General features: G+C 42.4%; 1 protein-coding gene across 1 annotated transcript in view; it reads left to right on the plus strand.

Annotated features, from left to right (window-relative positions):
- LOC129344448 (cytochrome P450 2K6-like) overlaps nucleotides 1–18,400 on the plus strand; it is a 38,921-nt gene extending 20,521 nt beyond the window's left edge. The window contains exons 6-9 of the mRNA XM_055001082.1: nucleotides 7,705–7,852; nucleotides 16,287–16,471; nucleotides 16,821–16,962; nucleotides 17,076–18,400. Coding sequence (XP_054857057.1) covers nucleotides 7,705–7,852; nucleotides 16,287–16,471; nucleotides 16,821–16,962; nucleotides 17,076–17,269 — 669 coding nt within the window. The 3' untranslated portion in view covers nucleotides 17,270–18,400. The remainder of the gene's footprint in view (nucleotides 1–7,704; nucleotides 7,853–16,286; nucleotides 16,472–16,820; nucleotides 16,963–17,075) is intronic.
- Nucleotides 18,401–20,797: the final 2,397 nt, after the last annotated feature.

The raw sequence follows: 20,797 nt of genomic DNA on the forward strand, positions 1-20,797 counted from the left end.
TAGTTGGTATTTCTTGTACTTTCCACTTCTGCGCATACAAGAGTCTCGCTGCTGTAGTCATGTAAAATAACAATGTTCTATACTGTGTTGGAATACCTTCCATTCCCAAGTTCAGTAGCAACAATTCTGGGTTCTTATTTATTTGGGTTTGCAAAACCTCATTAATTACTTCAATTATATCTCCCCAGTATTGCTTCGCTACCTCAACAAGTCCACCACATATGATATAGTGATCCTTCATGTTTTTTACATTTCCAGCATTTATTTGACATGTTAATATTTCCTAATGCAATTTTCTTTGGTGTCAAATACCAACGATAAATCATTTTGTAGACATTCTCTTTAATACTTGTACAAGCCGTAGTCTTCAGAGTCGTTTTCCACAAATATTCCCACGCCTCCATTGTTATTTCTTTATTAAAGTTTATAGCCCACTTCACCATCTGTACTTTTACTGTCTCATCCTCTGTAAACCATTTTAAAAGTACTTTATAAATCCTTGAGATTTCCTTTTTACCTTCTTGAAAAATTACCTCTTCTAGTTCTGAGTTCTCCGTTCTTATTCCTCCTTTCAAACAATCCAAATTGTAAAGATCTCTGATCTGTCTATATTGAAACCAACTGTAACATGAAGACAACTCCTCCTCTGTTTTAATTCTCAATTTTGAAGATTCTACTCGAGTTATCTCCTTATAGGTTAAGCATTGCTGCTCATTATCGACAGTCCTCGGATCTATTACTTCATATGGAACCACCCAAGAAGGAATTCCGTCCTGTAGGTAATTTTTATACTTCTTCCAAATTGTGAAGAGGCTTCTTCGAATATAATGATGTAGAAACATAGAGTCTGCTTTTACTTTGTCATACCGCAAGTACGCATGCCATCCAAATATTTTTTTATATCCCTCCAAAGCCAGCAATTTGCGATTCTTCAGTGTCATCCATTCTTTTATCCATGCCAAACATATTGCTTCATAATATAGTCATAGATTGGGCAGTTGCAATCCACCTCTCTCTTTGGCATCCTGTAATACTTTCATTTTCACACGAGGTTTCTTGCCTGCCCACACAAAGTCCGATATTTTCCTTTGCCATTTTTCAAATTGTTTGGAGTCTCGGATAATTGGAATTGTTTGTAGCAAGAACATCACTCTTGGCAATACATTCATTTTTACTGCTACAATTCTTCCCAACCATGACAAATTTAACCTATTCCATTTTATCAAATCTCGCTCTATCTGTGTCCACAATTTCTCATAATTATTCTTGAATAGGTCTATATTTTTCGCAGTCAGTTCAATACCCAGATATTTTACCTTATTTGTTACTTCGCAATCCGTTATTTCCATTAGTTCTTGTTGTTTCTGTTTGGACATATTCTTACATAATATCTTTGATTTCCTCTTATTTACAAAAAATCCAGCCAAGTCTCCAAATTCCTTTATTTTCTCCATCACCTTTGGCATATTCTCGATTGGATCATCCACAACTAACATTATATCATCCACAAACGCTCTGACCTTGTAGGAAAACTCTTATTTTTATTCCTCGGATTGCATCGTCTTCCCGTATTTGAATCATCAATATTTCCAAAACCAAGATGAACAACAATGGTGACAAAGGGCAACCCTGTCTTGTACCTTTACTTATTGTCAGTTTTTTAGTCACCTCATCATTCACCACAATTGCTGCACTCTGGTCTCTATATATTTCTTTCACTGCTCGTATGAACTTTTCACCCATTTGCAGCTTTTCCATAGTGGCAAACATAAAGTCCCAGTTCAAGTTGTCAAATGCTTTCTCAGCGTCCACGAAGAAGAAACCAACTTCTCTATCACAACGCTTGTCATAATATTCAATAGCATTTATAACTGTCCTCAAATTGTCTTTAATTTGTCTATTTGGCAAAAATCCAGCTTGCTCCTCTGCAATAAATTCAGACATCCATCCTTTTATTCTTTCCGCCAAAATCTTCGCAAAAATTTTATAGTCATTGTTCAACAACGAAATTGGTCTGTAATTTTTAACATTGGTCAAGTCTTGTCCCTCCTTAGGAATCAATGTTATATTAGCTTCTCTCCAAGTATCGGGGACTTCCTGGTCTTGCATAACTCCATTAATCACTTCTTTCAGGAAAGGCACGAGTTCATTAGCCATTACCTTATAAAATTTAGCTGTTAGTCCATCCAGACCTGGTGCCTTTCCTAATTTTGTTAGCTGAATTGCCTCTTTTATTTCCTCTTCCGTCACTTCCCTATTCAATTTTTCTCTCCAACCTTCAGAAATTGCAGGGAGCTTCATCTTTTCCAAATAGCTCATTATAAAGTCTTTGTTCACTTCCTTTTTTTGATACAGCTTTGCATAAAATTTGAAAAATGCTCTACTAATGGCTGCTTGTTCCAAATGTGTCTTATTTTCCTCACAAATTTTATTTATGGTTCTCTTCTCTTTTCTTTTCTTTAATTGCCACGCCAAATATTTCCCAGGTTTATTTGCACCCTCAAACGACCTCTGATTCATTCTCTTGAGGTTCCATTCCAATTCTTTATTATTCATTGCCGTCAATTGTTCTTGTAGGATTTTAATATCCTGATATATCTTCTTTTTTCCTGGTCTCTTCTTAAGTTGTATCTCTTTGGCTTTTATTTTCTCCATAATCTCTAACCTCTTCTCTTTTTCTTTTCTAGCTCTTGCATTTAAGTCCATTAGTATGCCTCTGGTCACCGCTTTATAAGTGTCCCATACCTTATTAGTCGAAACTTCCCTGTTCATATTATGTTGTATAAAGAATTTGGTCTACCTTCGCAACAACTCAATGTTGTTTTCTTCTTGCAAAAGATCTTCATTTATTCTCCATCCTTTTCTTTTATTTCTTTTCCCAAATCTCCACATGATTGGGTTGTGATCTGAGCCTACCATGGGCATTATTTCCACCTCTTTAGTCCATAACGCTAAGTCTTTGGAGGCCCAGATCATGTCAATTCTTGATAAAGTAGAATGTCTTGCAGAATAAAATGTATATTGTCTAGATTTGGGATTCTGTCTCCTCCACACGTCTTCTAAAGTCTCTTGTTCCTTTATTGCAAAAAAGGATTTTGGTAGTAATCCTCTTTTCTTTTGTGCAGTTCCAGATTTCTTATCTTCCTCCAAATTAGTAACTCCATTGAAGTCTCCAGCTAAAATTATCTGGTCATAAGATAGTCCATCAAATTGTTTACTCAAGTCCTCAAAAAAATTTTCTTTTGCTCCATTAGGTGCATATATTCCAATCACCAACAGCTTTTTTAAATTCCACATAATTTCCACTGCTAAATATCTAGCTTCCGCATCACTCACTACTAATTTAGGCTGTAATTCTTCTTTTATATACAACACCACGCCTTTTTTCTTTTTTTTTTGAAGCAGCCACAAATTCACTTCCCAATTTTGCGCACTTTAAATATTTTGTATCTTGCTTTTTAATATGGGTTTCTTGCAAACATAGAATGTCACATTTTTGTTTTAATAGCCAGTGGAAAATATTTTTTCTCTTGTTAGGAGAATTAAGTCCATTTACATTCCAAGATATTATTTTGCACTCCATACTCATAATCTTGTTGTTGGTAAGTCCTTTACATTGTCCCTAATAAACTTTTCCATCTCCGATTCAGATCTGATGCGCTTTTTAACTCCTCCAAATTCGAAGGACAGCCCTTCTGGTATTTCCCATCTGTATCTTATCTTCATGTCCTTCAAGATCTGGACCAAGTCTTTATATTTTTTCCGATCCAACAGCACCGATCTGGGCAATTCCTTCATAATAATCACCGCCTTGCCGTCAACCTCCAATGGATCCTGAAATTGTTTACTCACAATCATTTCTCTTATATTTCTAGTCGTGAATTGCACAATCATGTCTCTTGGTAATTTCCTCTGGGTCGCGAATCTTGAGTTTATTCTGTATACCACATCTAGGAAAGCCGCAATTTCATCTTCCTCTTTCCCCAGGTATCCAGCCAAAACTTCTATAATCTGTTCTTGGGCAGATTTACCCTCAATTTCTGGCAAAGCACAAAATCTCAGTTGTTTCTCCATATGTTTACTTTCTGCTACAACCATTCTGCCTCTCATCTCCCTCATCTCAGTTCGTTGCGTGTCTGCTAAAGTGTCCATTGCATTTTCTACTACATTAACCCTTTGCTGTGTGGCTTGCAGTTCATTTTGTATTTTTTCCATACCTTTCGTCAGTTCCGCCAATTACTTCTTAAGTGTCTCTTTAAACTCCTTCGCCATCACCTGTATCATATCTTTAACTTCTTTATTTCCTTCTGAAACTTTTTTATCTAGACTTTCAATTGCTGCTTGCCACTCCTTTTTCGACATCGTGGGGCTGGCTTTACCTCGCTCCCACGAGTCCGCTCTTTTCCTTAACTCCGTGGCGTTTAACTTTGTGTCCTTTTACTTTTAAAAGTCCCGCATTTAATTTATTTCTTAAAAAACACCTTTACACGGTCCAAAATGTCGGGCGTCTTTTCTCTATGGTTATTTCAACTCTACTTTCAATCCAAGATGGCCTACTTCCTCTTCCGCTGAAGCCACGACCTTTCCCTTCTTCAAAATGGCGTTCTTCTGCTTCCTGTCTCATAGAAAGGGCCGCTTCTCTCCAGCTTCTCTATCGTTCTGACGTACTTCCTGTTCCTCTGCCCCACACAGCAGTTCTCACGATGATGAGGCTTTCCCACAGTCCACTATCTCTTTCTTCCCGCAGGTATGTAAACAATTATCAACTTTCTCTGCTAACTTCGTTATACATAGTCCTTTTAAAAAAAAAATTCTTGCCGGAGTTTCCCCTCGTTACAGTCAACCTGCGGCAGTTTTTAAAATCACTTTAATACTTTGCTTCTTAAAGTACTCAGTCTCGTTTCAAGAGATAGTAATCTTTACCTTCTTAGTCATTTTCTCGGGTTGTAATCACTGTTTCAATATTCAATTCACTTCAAATCCCCTTGTCTCTGTATGAAGCTTGAGTATGAGGGTCTTATGCCAACCGAATTGGCTCCAAGACTGCTGCAGAGATCTTGGCAAAACCTCTCTTCGAGTGGGACCTCAAGGGACAAGAGGGAGTCCGTTGCGTAGGACCCCCCCTCGCCCGAGATCAACGCGCTCTCAGGTTCTTGAGCATTCTCTGCCTGTTCTCCGCCTGAGAACAGTTGGCTACGGGCAAATCCTCACCCCTCTAGCCTCCAAAACAGCAGCCTGGACAGCTCAGCTCTTAGAGCTGCGTTAGACCTTCATGGATTCCAAGCCGGAAGTCCGAGAAAGAGACAAACTCCTGTTAGTATTACTGCTGAAATGTCCCAAGAAAAAGGAGGAGGCATAAATAAAAACCCTGAGGAGTTTAGAAAAGAAATTATGAAGGATCCTGAGTTAAAGGACATAAGAGAGGGGGCCAGGCAGAATGAGATGAATGCAGAAACAAACATTTTTGCATGGGAAAATGAGTTGTTACAGAAAAGGGTTACTAACCTAAAGCTAATTTGTGAAAAAATAGATATGTCACAGCAAGAAAACTCTTATCTGGATATAGAAAATAGAATGCCAAAAAAGACTCTAACTAGCCAGAGAAACCTCAGATTTCAACTAGAGTCCTTAGAAAAACAGAATACACAAACTGATGAAGAGAATTTAGAACTCAGAACGGTTGAAACTTTGAAGAGTATAAACATCAAGATGACTCAGTTACAATTAGAAAACAAAGAACTGGAAAGTGAGAACCTACAGCTTCAGGAAAGTCTAAAGCTTAGGAAAACATCTTTTAAGAAGGCTGAACGTTTAGAAGTCAGTTCCCAAGGTCTGGATACAGAAAACCAAAGGCTGCAAAAAGCCCTAGAAAACAGCAACAAAAAGATGCAGCATTTAGAAATGGTGATTTATTTTGCCGTTGTTGCCTTTTTAATTGTCTTTCTACTAATGTACAGAAGCTATCAGTCAATTAGAAACAGACTTTATGTTGGAGGAGAGAAGCAACTTGATAGTAAAGTTGCTGAACTGATTGAAGACAAATGGAAAGTACTAGAAAAGCTCAGCATGTGCAAAAAACAGTATAAAGAGTTAGGAAACTTCTTGAAGGATGCTAGCCTTTTAAATGAGTCACCAAGTGCATCAAACATGAAGACAGCATGTAAAGAACTGAGCTCAAACCCTGTTCGCAATAAAGAAATAGACTGTTTAGGAAAGAACAGAATATTGATAGAGAAACAACCAGAAGAAGCAAACAACGACCTAGTAGAGAAGGCCAAAGCCGAGATCACCTCAGCCCAGCAGTGGAACATCCCAGAGAGCAAGATGACCTCAGCCCAGCAGTGGAACATCCCAGAGAGGAAGATGACACCCCAGCAGAGGAGGAACGAAAGTTAAAGAAACCCAAGACTTTAAACCAAAAACCACAGAAGAGTGAGAAGTGGACTTAACTGGAACTGCAGACACAATAAAACATTCCCTAAGCCGGAGAAAGCTGTACACAACTCTTCTGGAAAAGAGATGTGTTCCGCTTAAGGAGAAGGGGGGGGGGGGATTTGTTATGATTCCAAGGAAATGTGTGCCTGTGTCTTTAAATGCTTGGTTTGAGCTAGGTGAAGAGTGGGGGTGAGAGAGGGAAGAGTGAGTGATGTGATTGGTTGATGACAGAGTGTGGGCGGAGTGAATGCAGTTTAGACTGACAGTGCAGGGAGAAAAGTTTCAGTCAGAAGAGAGCAGGCTAGCTGTGTGCTGCCTGAATATGATGGTTTTATGAGAGAAATATAACCTGTGTGGAACCTGAACTGAGCATGTATGTGAAAGGACACTCAGTCAGGGAAAGAGAGGCCAGCTGTGTGCTGCCTGAGGAGTTTTCTGTGAGAGAAATATAGAGCCTAGAGAAAGAGGCTAACTGTGTGTGAAGCCTTACATGAGATCTGTGTGAATGAGTTTATATGAAGTAACTTTAAGAACTAAGAACTACTTTTATGAAACCAATACGCTTCTTGAAAAATAAACATTTATTTTGTTTTGTTATATCCCAGTGTAGCTGTCATTGCTATATCCCATTCATATCCTCAGGGCCACATAGAACCACGAAGGAGCCTGATGCTTAAACACGTTACCAAAGGGGAAATTTGAATAAAATATTTTGGAATAATATATTCCTGGTGGCAGCAAACTACCCAGAGGGTGTAAGGGGAAGATTAAAAGAAAAACCTACCCCAAAGAAAGTACATGTCATAACAGGCACCCATTGTAAATTGCAGTTTTCTCTCAGTATTCTTTGAACTCCATCCCAAACATTCATAGGATTTTTCACTTTCTGTTATTGTTAGAATGGTCACTTTGCCTTCTGCTCTATGAAAAACCTACACATTGAACTAGGAAGATGCACGGTGGATGGAAGATATATGTTGCCCTTTAACATCCTTAAACACAGAGAACCCTGGGGTCAGAATATTCCAGTATTTCATTTTCATCACTAATTCAAAAAGAACAAGAGCATCTTCATTGCTCTTGCTCCTTTATTTGTTCTCATGGTTTGATGTATCATGAAGATATTATGTATGTTAGTTGTTTCTCTTCTAGTGTAAAGGGAATACTTCAGTGTTGTGAAATTCTTAGATCCCTCTTGGTATTCATTTTTCTATGCCCATGTGTATTCTGTTTATTTACTTTTAATCCTTTCTTGTTTTTGTCCCCTAGGAGAAGAACGAGAATAAGACTAATGGATTTTTCCATGATGGAAACCTAAAGGCTGTTGTGGGTGACATATTCAGTGCAGGCTCGGAGACCACTTCGAGTACCTTGCGTTGGGGCTTCTTGCTGATGATGAAGTACCCAGAAATCCAGAGTGAGTGCTGCTTCCAAATCTGTGCAGTGGTGTAAAACAATATTAATGCCCTAATGTACACACACTGGAGAAGGCAATGGCAAACCACCCAGTAGCAAAAGTCTGCCAAGAAAACATTGTGATGCGATGTCCCTCCATGGGTCAGTAATGACTCAGTTCTTGCACCTTTACCTTCCTTAATGTACACTCACACCAAAGCAGCTCTTGCTTTACTTTAATGGAAGAAGAAGCTTTTTACTGACATCCCTTTGGGCATACAGAGTTCCACCTTGAACGTAGAGGTGAATGGGAGAGTTCCTTTCAATGCTGTATTCTCAAGAAATCATGGGATCGTCGGAACTGATTGTATGGTATCAATATACTAGCCCAGAATTTTACACCATACCATGAGTATGGTGTAGAGATTATAAGATTCCAGTTCCAATCTCCATTCTACCATGGACTCTTGCTGGGTGACCTTGGGCCAGTCACACATTCTCAGTTTAACCAACCCCACAAAGGTGTTGCAAGGATAAGATGGAAGAGAAGAGATCAGTGTAAGCTGCTTTGGGTATCCACTGGGAAGAAAGGAGGGCATGAAATAATTAAATTAAATAAAGTGTGGTGATAGTGAGATAATGTTTAAATAAACTGGAGTCTAGAGGAACCTTAAAAGTAAGAAACTTTTGTGAATGCATAGATAAATAGATAGATAAAATATAGATAGATAGATAGATAGATAGATAGATAGATAGATAGATAGATAGATAGATAGATAGATAGATAGATAGATAGATAGATAGATAGATAGATAGATAGATAGATAGATAGATAGATAGATAGATAGATAGATAGATAGATAGATAGATAGATAGATAGATAGATAGATAAAGCTCACAAATTAAAAATTAAACAACACGGTCAAAGGGCTATGAAATGCAAGAAACACAGGGTGCAAAGTAACCACAGAAACGTAAATATAATGAAGAAAAGTACACAAACAATTCACAATAGCAGTAGTTGGGAATAACACAGTCTCTATAGTTTTGCTAAACTGGCTGATCCTAAGTAATGACTGGGGAATCTTAAGTCTTTCTTAAGTCCTTGTGAGATGATACCAGACTTCTTGCAGGTTCATGCTAGAGTCTCTCTTTAAATATATTGCTTGCTGAAGAATGGTGATAGTTAGATCAGTAACAGTATGTGTTTTCAAGTTTTGTCTGAACACTAGTTTGGACTCTATGAGGCAAACACACGGATTTTTTCTGTTTCCTCACCCTACACTTCCTTGGGAACCTCGGAAAGATTTTCCCTGGTATCCTGATTTCTGTTGCCCTCCTCCTTTTCATTGAAGCTTCTCCACCTAAGTGGCTATTCATTGATTGAGTCCCATGACCATAAAAACTTTTGGAGGCCCAAAAATCATGCCAAGGGTAGAGGAAGAACACGGGAAAAATCACTGTTCTGTTAATACTTCCTAGGACATAAACCAGAATGTGTAATTTGTAATTTAGTTTGCTGTAAGTGACAAACCAACGTAGACTAAAAATGAATACTTACTTTGATTGCAAAGCCAAATGTTCTCCAAGAATCAACAACTCTATTAATCCTGCATCAGATTCCCTTGGAGAGAAATCCCTCTGCTCCTTTAAAGCCTTCTGCTCAATGTCCTCCTTCCCCAAATTAAAAACTGTCAAGTGGGTTTTACACTGTTCCTCTCGTTTTCTCGAACTCTATTTTCACATCACATTCCAAAGCTGAAGACGGAGGCCCTCTCCAACACTGACTCCCCAAATGCTGTCTGGCAACTGTTTTTCAAAACTAGAGTGCAAGTGTCAGAGTGTCCATTTGCTTGTCAGTTCTCTAGCCAGAGTTACGCCATATTACCATGCTATAATCTGTAGTTGTTTAGTTTTCCTCCCTCTAGGCCCAGGTGGTGCCCAGGCCGCATATGTCCATGGGAACGAAGAGTTCTTATCAGCCCGTTCCGGCCGGATACCTTGACGTCCTTGTCTTCCCATGCCTTCGCAGTCAGGACTAAGGGGGGAGGGCTGGGAATGGATGCTTGAAGTGTTGTTACTTTCATTTCTTGTGTCATTCTCAACAAAGCTTTTGTTCAGCCAAGGGCCTCAAGCCCTTGGATTGTGGACACCTGTATCCTGAGCATAATCTTCCAATACACCTTTTGGAACCAAGAAACCTTGTGCTTCTTACAGAAGGGGGGGGAGACGAACTCTAGATAACTGGGATTCCATAGTCTGACATTTTGTTGAGAATCCCCTTTTTCTTACTCCCCCGACCCCTCACCTGGGAAGGATAAATACTGGATCTGATCCGATAGACCCATCTGATCCTGGCACAGAGGATTCGGGGCCAGCTACCTTGCCTGACGGTGGGACCAGACAGGACCGAGCGAGCGGTGAGGGTGCCCGGCCGAGAGTCGGCGTGGGTTGAGGCTTCAACCCGTTGACGTCGTTGCCAACGCTCCGGTAGTGGGGTTCAAAACCCTGGGACACCAGGGAGAGGCGTGCAGGCACCATGTTCTCCCGCTCCATGATCGATTTGAACCTAGCTGAGGAGGACCCGGGGTCAACAGGAGGCCAAGTTTGGGAAACTGGTCAGTTATCCACGCTCTCAGCGGGAGCTACCTGAGCAACCTCTCAGCCCTGGTACTGCTGGGATGAGGAGGCAGGTTGCCTTGTGGAATGGACTCCGCTGGATGAGACAGGCAGTCTCCCGGACTGGAATGTGCCGCGCACAGAATTAATGAGCTGGGACTATGTGGATGTAGGTTCAGCCGGAACCTGGGGGAGAGAGTCCGGGAGATGGACATTGGAGTAATTTGCAGGACCAAGCCCAAGTGTTGCAGTATGGAATTCTTGCAGTGACTGGGATTGTCAAGGGCTGGGTCTCTAGTTCCTCGGAGATGTCGGGCCCGGCCGCCTTGGGGACAGCCACTGCCTCAGAACCCCAAGGTTGGGAGCCTGGATTGTCAGAGGAGGTGGCGGAGAGGGTTGATCACCACCAACGAGTCTGGGAGGAGAGCCTGCTCCAGCAAACCCAGGAGGAAGAGGGTGAACCAGACCCCAGCAGCCAGGCAGAGGATCGCTACCAAGCTCTGGAGGCGCAGATGGAGGCGATGAGAGAGGATTTAGTGCAGGCCACCTATATCATAGGCCTGATGGTTCAATGAGAGTAGGGTGCAGCGTCAGGAGGTAGTACAGGGCCGCCGGCTCAGCCCGGGCCCACGGTCAGGCCAATCCTACCTGGAGGCCTGGCCCCGCCAGGACCTCGAGCGCTCCTCACTCTGACGGCTCCCAGAGGTCGTACACAGCCTCCTGCCCCACTGGCCCTGCAGCCGACAATTCCTTTACCACCGTCGCCGGGACCCGCCGGCCCCACTGCTCCTGGGGGAGGGCGAGCCAGCTGGACCGGCAACAGGGGGTCCAGTGGTTCCTCCTGTCAGACTATGGTTTCTCAGACATGAGTCTGTCTTACTCCCTTCTGCAAGAAGACAAGGTCTTTTGATTTCAAAAGGTTTTATTTTGAAAGACAGCATTCAGGTCCAGATGCACATATTCCAGGATTTGAGATCCTGGCTGCACGAAGTATTGTTAGCAATGAGGTACAGATTAGAAGTTGTTACATTTCACACTGTCAGAGCCCAGCCTCCCCCCAGAGTTCCCATAGCAGGAGAGTTCTCTGTGGGAACATCCGTCAAGTTCGACTCGGCTTGTAGAAAAGATAAGACAGTGTCTTCTCCCATGGAAGCAGCGCCTCGCAGGTGGGGCCTAGAGGGAAAAGAATACTAAACAACTAAAGAATTAAGCATGGCATTAGTCCTGTCAGGCAACATATAAACAGACCCTGACACCTCCAGCCGGCCCTGTAGTTCCGATCAGGGCGGCTGCTCCAGCAGGAACGAGACCCGCAGCCCCATTGGTCCCTCCCACTGGCCCTGTAGTACCTGTTGGGGCGGCCACTCCAGCAGGACCAAGACCAGCTGCCCCAAGGGGGGCCGCACCTCAGCCACAAAGCCTGGTGCCACCTCCACTGCAGCCAAGACCGCAGCCGGTTCCTGGAGAAGCCGGGCCACTGGGTCGACCACAAGCCCCGTTCCGCCCGCAATCATGTCCTGGGGGCCAAGGGGTGCCGTTGAGACCCACGCTCGGAGCAGGAGTGCTGTTCCAACTACAACTGCGAGTTTTGCCCCGGCCGAGGGGCCATGCACCGCAAATCCCATCCGGACAGCCAAGTCAGCCCACGGGAGCGATGGCAGCAGGTGGGACTGAGCTGCCTATGGGATAGATTAAGCTGGAAGCTACTTTTGATGGGGACCCACGTAAACTGGGATTCTTTGTAGTTCAAGCCCTACAATTCTTCAATCAGTGGGGCTACCTCGACAGCAGTCGAGTAATGCATTTAGCGGCCCACTTGGAGGGCATCGCAGCAGAGTGGTATGTAACTCTTTATTATTCGGGGGCCCCCGAATTGGCAAGTTTGCAAGCCTTTGTCGTGGCACTGCGAGCCCAGTACGAAGATTCTCTGGAGGGGGAGAGGGCCTGCACCGAGTTGCAAACCGTGCGGCAAGGGTCCCAATCAGTGAGGGACTACGCAGCCAAGTTTCGTCAGCTGGCTACCAAGTGCCCACACTACGAGGTGTTCCATAATGGGATGAATCCCAGGTTGCTAGATAGGGCTCTGATGCAGGATGACTCCCCAACACTCCTGGGATGTATACAGTTAGCGTGTGAAGTGGAAAACTGCACCCAAGTTGTCCAGCTAGTAGAGCAACAGCAAGCCACGGGAACCCAGCGAGCCCCGCCAGCTTCGAGAGGGGGACGGGGTGCTCCTGTGGCAAGAGGGGCCCAAGACGCATTGGAGGCAGGGTCTGTGTCTCCAATGTGGTAATAGTGGGCATTTCGCAGCACAATGCCCTCTTCATGTGCAAGCTCAGCCACCACCCCTGGCTTGTCCCGTCCCGACCCTACGAGCCAGCAGAGGTTGAGGAACGACTAAGAGGGGGCGCCCAGAGATGGGATTAGAAGCTGAGGAAGTATTAATGGAATTTGACGCCCAGCTTCTGGACCCTGAAACCACCAGCCTGCAGTTGGGAAACAAGATGGATCTGTCGTGAGGAGACCCCAGCAGCAGATCGAAGAGAAGACCACCCTGCAGGAGGTGAGAGACAGAGGGGCCATTTTGTTTATCCCGGTTACATTAGTGAACCCAAAGAGGGGGACCCATGTCCGAGTACAAGCCCTAATTGACTCAGGGTGCTCACGGGACATTATTGCGCCAGCATTAGTAAATGGTCTAGGGTTGGAAACCCAGGAATTTAAAGTCCCAATTATTTTTGAACAAATGGACGGCTCTAACATGAATCCAGCCGTGTTAGAGACAGAGTGAGTGCCCACAGGAATGGGCAAACATTGGGAAAGTTGCTCTTACGTTGTAAGCCAAGCAGCCAAGTATCCGCTCATCCTGGACAGTAGATGGCTTTGGGACCACAACCCCTACATCAATTGGGCCAAGGGAATGATAGTCTTCGATCGAGAATATTGTCAAAAACACCATTGGAAGTCAGAGTGGGGCAGGGAAGCCCCAGCGAATTTGGAAGTTGCCCTTCTATCTACAGAGGAGCTGAATCTAATTCCTCTAGAGTACCAGGACATGGCTCAAGCATTTAGTGAAGAGGAGGCAGATAGCCTGCCACCTCATCGGAATACAGACTGTGCCATTGAATTGATCCCGGGTGAAAGCCTCCCCAAAGGGAAATTATATTCCATGAGCCTGGCAGAGAGACAGGAGCTCAGGAGGTTCATTGATAAGAATTTGGAGAGGGGCTTCATCAAACCTGCCAGCTCTCCACATGTGGCCCCTGTTTTGTTTGTGAAGAAAGACGGGGGCTTAGGCTTTGCTCAGACTTTCGGGGCATCAATGCCGTGTCTATGACCAACGCCTACCCGATTCCGCTGATTCGAGACCTGCTTAGTGTGGTGGCGCAGGGTAAGATCTTTTCAAAATTGGACCTCAAAGATGCTTATTTTCATATCAGAATAAAGGAAGGGGATGAATGGAAAACCATGTTCAATACCCCCTTAGGCCAATATGAATATCTTGTAATGCCTTTCGGCTAAAAAGGGACCCCTTCAGTTTACATGATGATGATCAATGAAGTTTTGCATGCATTTTTGTACAAGGGGGTCGTTCTTTACCTAGATGATGTGTTAATTTATTCAGAAAATAAAGAAGCACATGTAAAATTAGTCTGGAAAGTGTTGGCCACCCTGATGCGCCACAAGCTCCCAATCAAGCTATCCAAATGTGAATTCCATAAGAAAGAGTTGGATTATTTGGGCTATCGTATCTCGGGGCAAGGATTAAAAATAGACCCTGCTAAAGTTAAAGCAGTGCAGGACTGGCAGGCGCCCACTACCTGAAAACAACTGCAATCCTTCCTGGGCTTTGCTAATTTTTACAGACAGTTCATTGAAGGTTTCGCCCAGATTGCCCTCCCTTTAACGGACTTGCTTAAAACAAAAGGGAAAGGGGAGCAAGCCACTAAGCCGATGGCTAAGCTTGGATGGGGGTCAAACTGCCAGCTAGCATTCGAAACACTGAAGGACCGTTTTACCACAGAGCTGGTCCTACAGCATCCCAATGAGAACCGAGCTTTCATAGTGCAAGTGGATGCAAGTGACTCAGCCATTGGGGGGGTCCTCATGCAGAAAGGGGATGATAAGAAAGTGCGGCCGTGTGCATACTTGTCCAGAAAATTTATGGAGGCAGAACAAAATTAGTGTGGGAGAAGGAAGCATTTGCCGTGAAAGTCGCTCTCACCACCTGGCGTCACTGGCTGGAGGGAGCTCGTCATCCGTTTCAGGTGTGGACGGATCACAAGAACCTAGAAGCACTCCGCACGCCCCGGCGTCTTAATGCTAAGCAACTTTGCTGGGCTGAGTTGCCAGCTTGTTCATGAAACACATTGTAAGACTGCATTCTTTTCCTTCCAAGGTGATATTGGATCGAGGAGTACAATTTGTTGCCAACTTCTGGCAGGAATTTTTGTGAGTGGCGGGCATTGAACAAGGATTAAGCTCCACCTACCATCCCAAGAGCGACGAACAATCCAAAAGAACTAATCAAGTATTAGAGCAATTTCTCAGATGTTATATTAATTTCCAACAGGACAATTGGAATCAAATTCTTCATCTGGCCGAGTACACATACAACAACTTGGTTCACAGCTCAACTAGAGAGACCCCGATTAAAATTGTGCAGGGATATGAGGGGTTGGCGTTCCCCTTCAAAGTGCAGCCAGAATCCAAGCGCTCTGGGGACCTGGGGGAGTGGTGGACCTCCCTCATGGAGCAATGGACTGTAATTAAAAAAACTTTAACCAAAGCAAAAGCAGACTACAAAAAGTGTGCCGATCACCATCGTGTGGCGCAGTGGGACTTGCACCCCGGAGATAAAGTATATGTTTCCACTAAGAACTTCAGAACAGCAATCCAGTAAAAAACTGGGGCTAAAATATTTAGGGCCTTTCCAAATTAAAAGAGTAATTAATAAGGTAACAGTAGAACTGGAATTGCCAAAGAATCTGCGCCAGGTCCACCCTACCTTTCACATTAGTCTACTCAAAAAAGCACCTTCCCCAGATGAATGGCATCCAGAAAAGCCAGTGCCCCACCCAACGGTGATAGACGGCCAAATCCACTATGAGATAGAAGAAATCTTGGATTCCAAACACAGACACAACAGGACTTTTTACCTGGTCAGGTGGAAAGACTTTGAGGAGGGGTTTCATGAGTGGGTGGAGGCTTCTCATGTAAATGCCCCTAAACTACTTGCTAAATTTCATAAAAAATACCCTGAGAAAGCAGGGGCTGAAGGGTGAGGGGAGGGGTCTTAAGGGAGGCAGAATGTCAGTGTCCGTTTGCTTGTCAGTTCTCTAGCCAGAGTAACGCCATATTACCATGCTATAATCTGTAGTTGTTTAGTTTTCCTCCCTCTAGGCTCAGGTGGTGCCCAGGCCGCATATATCCATGGGAGCGAAGAGTTCTTATCAGCCCGTTCTGGCCGGAGACCTTGACGTCCTCGTCTTCCCATGCCTTCGCAGACAGGACTAAGGGGGGAGGCTGGGAATGGGTGTTTGAAGTGTTGTTACTTTCATTTCATGTGTCATTCTCAACAAAGCTTTCGTTCAGCCAAGGGCCTCAAGCCACTGGATTGTGGACACCTGTATCCTGAGCATAATCTTCCAATAAACCTTTTGGAACCAAGAAACCTTGTGCTTCTTGTAGAAGGGGGAGACGAACTCTAGATAACTGGGATTCCATAGTCTGACAGCAAGATGTGTCCATAGTCATTAAAATGGGCCCAGGAATAATTTGATATCTGAAACAAAAATTTTCTTGAGTGGAGGAAAAAAATTGTTCTGTTTTCTCAGAAAAAGTGCAAGAAGAAATAACAAAGGTAATTGGGTCTGCTGAGCCACGGATTGAACACCGAGCCAAACTGCCATACACCGATGCAGTGGTTCATGAAGTTCAGAGGTTTGCTAATATTCTCCCTATGAGCTTGTCACGTGCCACCATAGTGGACGTCACTCTTGGAGGCTACTTCATTCCAAAGGTGAACATTCTTAGATTTACCATCATTGCTAAGTTGAATATAGCATTTTCTGTGCATTTGTTGCAACCAACACTTGTGGAATAACAGATCTGGTTAATGAAATGCTACTACATTTCATTGATTTCTCTTATGGAAACAATGGGAATGTGCCTTACTTTTTCTGCATTGGGCCAAATTCAATCTTTTGAAAACACTGGCCATCCAAGTAAGTTTTTTATCTTGCTTTCCTTGCAGTTGCTTTCCCACATGATTCAGTTTGTGGGATAGCATTTTCTTAGTTTGAAGGACAGTTGTTTGTTTCAGATACTATCTTCATTTTCTTTAACAACTCATCTCTTTGACTTGGCAGGGAACTCATATTGTTCCATTAGTGTACTCTGTGCTGTATGATGAAACTCAGTGGGAAAAACCTTATAAATTCTATCCTGAGCACTTCCTTGATTCTGAAGGAAAGTTCGTAAAGAGAGATGCCTTCATTCCATTTGGTGCAGGTAATTCCTTTTATAATTACCACTGGGGTTGGGTATCATTTCATGGGACAGCAGTATGAAACATTTAAAAATTAAATAAACCAGGTTTTCCTCCTCTGTCTGCATTATCACAGGTCGGCGAGTATGTGCAGGTGAGACCCTTGCCAGAATGGAGCTCTTCCTGTTCTTTGTAAGTCTCCTGCAGAGATTCACTTTCCAGCCAGCCCCTGGGATATCAAAAGAAGACCTAAACTTTACCCCTGCTGTTGGGTTTACTGCGCCTCCAACACCCTACTATTTCTGTGCTTTGCCATGTGCACAAGACTGATGCTCCTATCTTACTTAGCTGCCACAACTGACCCTCTTGTTACATAGCACAACACCAGCCTTTCCTGCCTGCCATTTTAGAGCAGTAGAACTCTGACAAAATTGTTCCATGTTTTGTCACAAATACACAACTTCTGACCCCAGCCACTGAGAATCAAGCCTATGCTTGTGTTCACAGTCTCAGTCCCCTCAACAGCCCAGCCCCAGTCTGGCTTCTGTTTCTTGGTCTCACTAAGCTGTGACTGAATAGAGGAAGGAACTGATTTATGGAAGAGTTCCTAGCACAGACAGTGGATATGTTATTATGTGCTACTATGTATGAATAAGATTTCAGTGGCACCATGGAGGCCAACATGATTTTCAGAGGGTAAGCTTTTGAGAGTCAGAGCTCCCTTCTCTCTGTCTGAGTAAAGTAAAATCTTATTGGCCTCTAAGCTGCCACTGGACTGAAATCCTACAATTCTACTGCAGACCAACATGGCTACCCACCTAAAACTATGTAGTTTTGTTAATTGGGATTATTCTTTCCATCCTCCAAAACACAAAAGAACCTGGCACAATTTCAGATTCTTTTGTTACATATGAAAAAAATCAAAGATCTGACTCTACAACTGGACAATAAGTTCTTGCCCTACGTTGGTAAGAATCTAAAAAGGAACAGCTGAGGTCCTGCTGTGAGGTTTTTCACTTCCACATAGATGGAGAACATTTTTGATCTTCCTTTTACATACTATGAGTTGTAGACAGGTTTTCAACAATATCAACACATCAAGATGTTCAGAATCACTGAATATCACTGAATCACTGAATGACTGTATGGTTATCCATTTGGGGAGTGGGGTATAATTTAAGCTGCTATCTCAAATAATTAAACCCTCTTTGTCAGACAGCATGGGATGTAAAAGGACAGTTATGGTCTATGGATAATTATTGATGTATATATGATAATGAAACTAAAATTTATCTAAGAACTTTACCTTTAAGAATTGAGAGAACTATTAGAATAGAAGGAATATGATGAGATTTAAAAAGGTTTTAGTGCTTTTGGGGGTCTAGGGAGAAAGGGGGAGGGAGGGTGGGGAATGTTTATTTTAACCAATCAATGTATGGAATAAGATTGGTAGACGATAAAAGGGAAATTGATGATTTATGTATTATGTATTAATTACATTAACCTACTCAATAAAAATTTTTGGAAAAAAAATACTCTCTTTAAAGCACCGTTTCACATCTAAGATTGGCCTTTTTGTTCACCTATATTGAATATTGCTAAATCATATTGAATACAATGCAGGAATATTAGCTTTACTTACACCAAATTGTTTTTAGATGGCTTGAACGCAACCAAGCCTGTACTGGATATTAGCCAAAGTAGACAGTAAAGTGGCCCAAACTTAAGGTTTGTTCCTGTTCCATTATTAGGGGGGAAATCCCTTAATGCTAGGGAAATATTTTTCATAGTATTCTGCTGCCAATTATACATTTCCCTTCTACCACTTACCCAAATATAATCCACGACACCAATCACAGTGATACAAAGAAATATGAGTTTTATTGTTACACAAAACTCAGACGCATGAGGTTCCCAGGGCCTGATGCATACTGAACTACTTCATCCTTATGCTTTAATACTTTAATGCTAAAAGATAAAAAAGTTATTACAGTTTACTTCGACTTCATCTTACAGAGTGACAAGATACAATCAAAATACTTAATACAAATAAGAATCCTTTCTAGCTCCTTGTGGCAATAAGAAGTGTCCAAGGCTGAATGTGGAAGCCTTATTCTAGAACAAAATTGCTTATCATTACAAATTTACAAAGCTGTCTAATATCATACCGACCTGCAGCATAGCAACAGTCACAACACGAGACATGGAATATGCTGTTTAGGTTTTTTCCACAACTTTCACATCCCAGGCAAAGTTTCTTCCTCAGAAAACTAAAATGGAAGGGGTCTTTATTAAAAAAAATCCCTAACATTTACCCTACAAATACTTTTTTATTAGAACCAACTGTAACATCTCAGGTTAAACCACAGGATACAGAAAGACCAACACATACTTGGCTTGGCTTTAGAAAATATAGACCAGCAGATATTTTGCCATAACTAGTTTTGACAGTCCTTGGCTTTTCTAAAAAAATATATAGATTATATGATGCTTAGAGTGTTTAACAATGTTTATGTTTAGGGGGTTATAGGATAAATATGGAAATGTGACCATAAAGTAACCAGATATGCAAATCAAGGGTTACATAATTCGAGTTCTGGTGAGGAGGGCAAGGAAGGTGGATGCCCAGCTATTGAGCTGAGGGACAACACTGCTAATTTGCTGTGTGGGAGTTTTTTCCACTCGACTATCTGCTTGGATCAAAAGACAGATCGTGAGTTTATCCCATCTGCATTCCTAAAACTGCTTGCGGGGTGGGGTGGGGCTTTTTTGCTGAGATGGAGGTTTTGGCATTGGTTCCTGCCGCAGCATTTGGAATCTGGGAAAGTTATCTTCACTCATAGCAGTGCTGGAGCCGATAATTGACACCAAGCTTTCCACTCCTCATTTCTTGATGTTAAAAGAGACTAATTAAAGTTAATGAAGAGAGATTTTCTCCAAGACAATGAGATAACATCCTTTGGGGAAAGAGCTTTTTTTAAAGGAGATATGAAAGACGTTTGAATAAATCTTTCCTATTCCAGCTTTTTGGAAGATTTATTGACCTGGGAAGTGAAAAGTCTAAAGACTGAATGTTTGTTCAAGATTTATTAATGTAGATTTGGACATTTTTAGGGGGAAAGTACTTTTGCGATTAAAAGCATTGCCTAGTAAAGGAACAGTTAAGCTGGGAAAGTGAAACTGAAAAAACAACTGTTTGTTTTGGCTATCCAAGATAAGAGCACCTGGTCTGAGTTATTGATTTCTTTCTGTTGCTATGGGAATGGGACTTGGAAGAGATACCGTTGCTATAGTGGAGACACTACTAAGAGAATTTTAGATGTCTACTGCCATTCTGTGGTGCCTTCTGGCAGCTACAGAAATATCTACAAAGTTATGACAACTACCAAAAAAACCTCGCCATAGATCTCTAGATCTTCCATAAATGGAAAAAATTCAGAAATATTTTCAACAAATGACTGATAAGATGGATGAGTTGGGAAGAATTTGGGGGCCAAAATGGACTCCCTTGAGAAACAAATAGACAAAAGGACTGTTGCTTTGAGAGATCAAATGACAGAGCAAGTTCAAAAATTGGACCAATCTATGAAACAAGTTTCTGTAGAAGTGAATCAAATAGAAAGTGGAGACAATACAAAACAAAGTAGATTCTCATGATAGTCTGATTGAAAAACAATTAGATAGCCTGGTACTGTTAGAAATGCAAAAAAAAGAATTCGCCCGGAGGTTTAGATCCATCCCAGAAGAAAATGGTGAGGGCATTCTAGACAAAATGACTGTGGCTTTCGCAGAGTTTTTGGACTGTAATGCAAATGGAAATTGATTGCATATATAGAATTAACTCTAAATTTGCTAAAA

Source organism: Eublepharis macularius, chromosome 1, assembly GCF_028583425.1.
Source record: "Eublepharis macularius isolate TG4126 chromosome 1, MPM_Emac_v1.0, whole genome shotgun sequence".
Taxonomy (NCBI): Eukaryota; Metazoa; Chordata; class Lepidosauria; order Squamata; family Eublepharidae; genus Eublepharis; species Eublepharis macularius.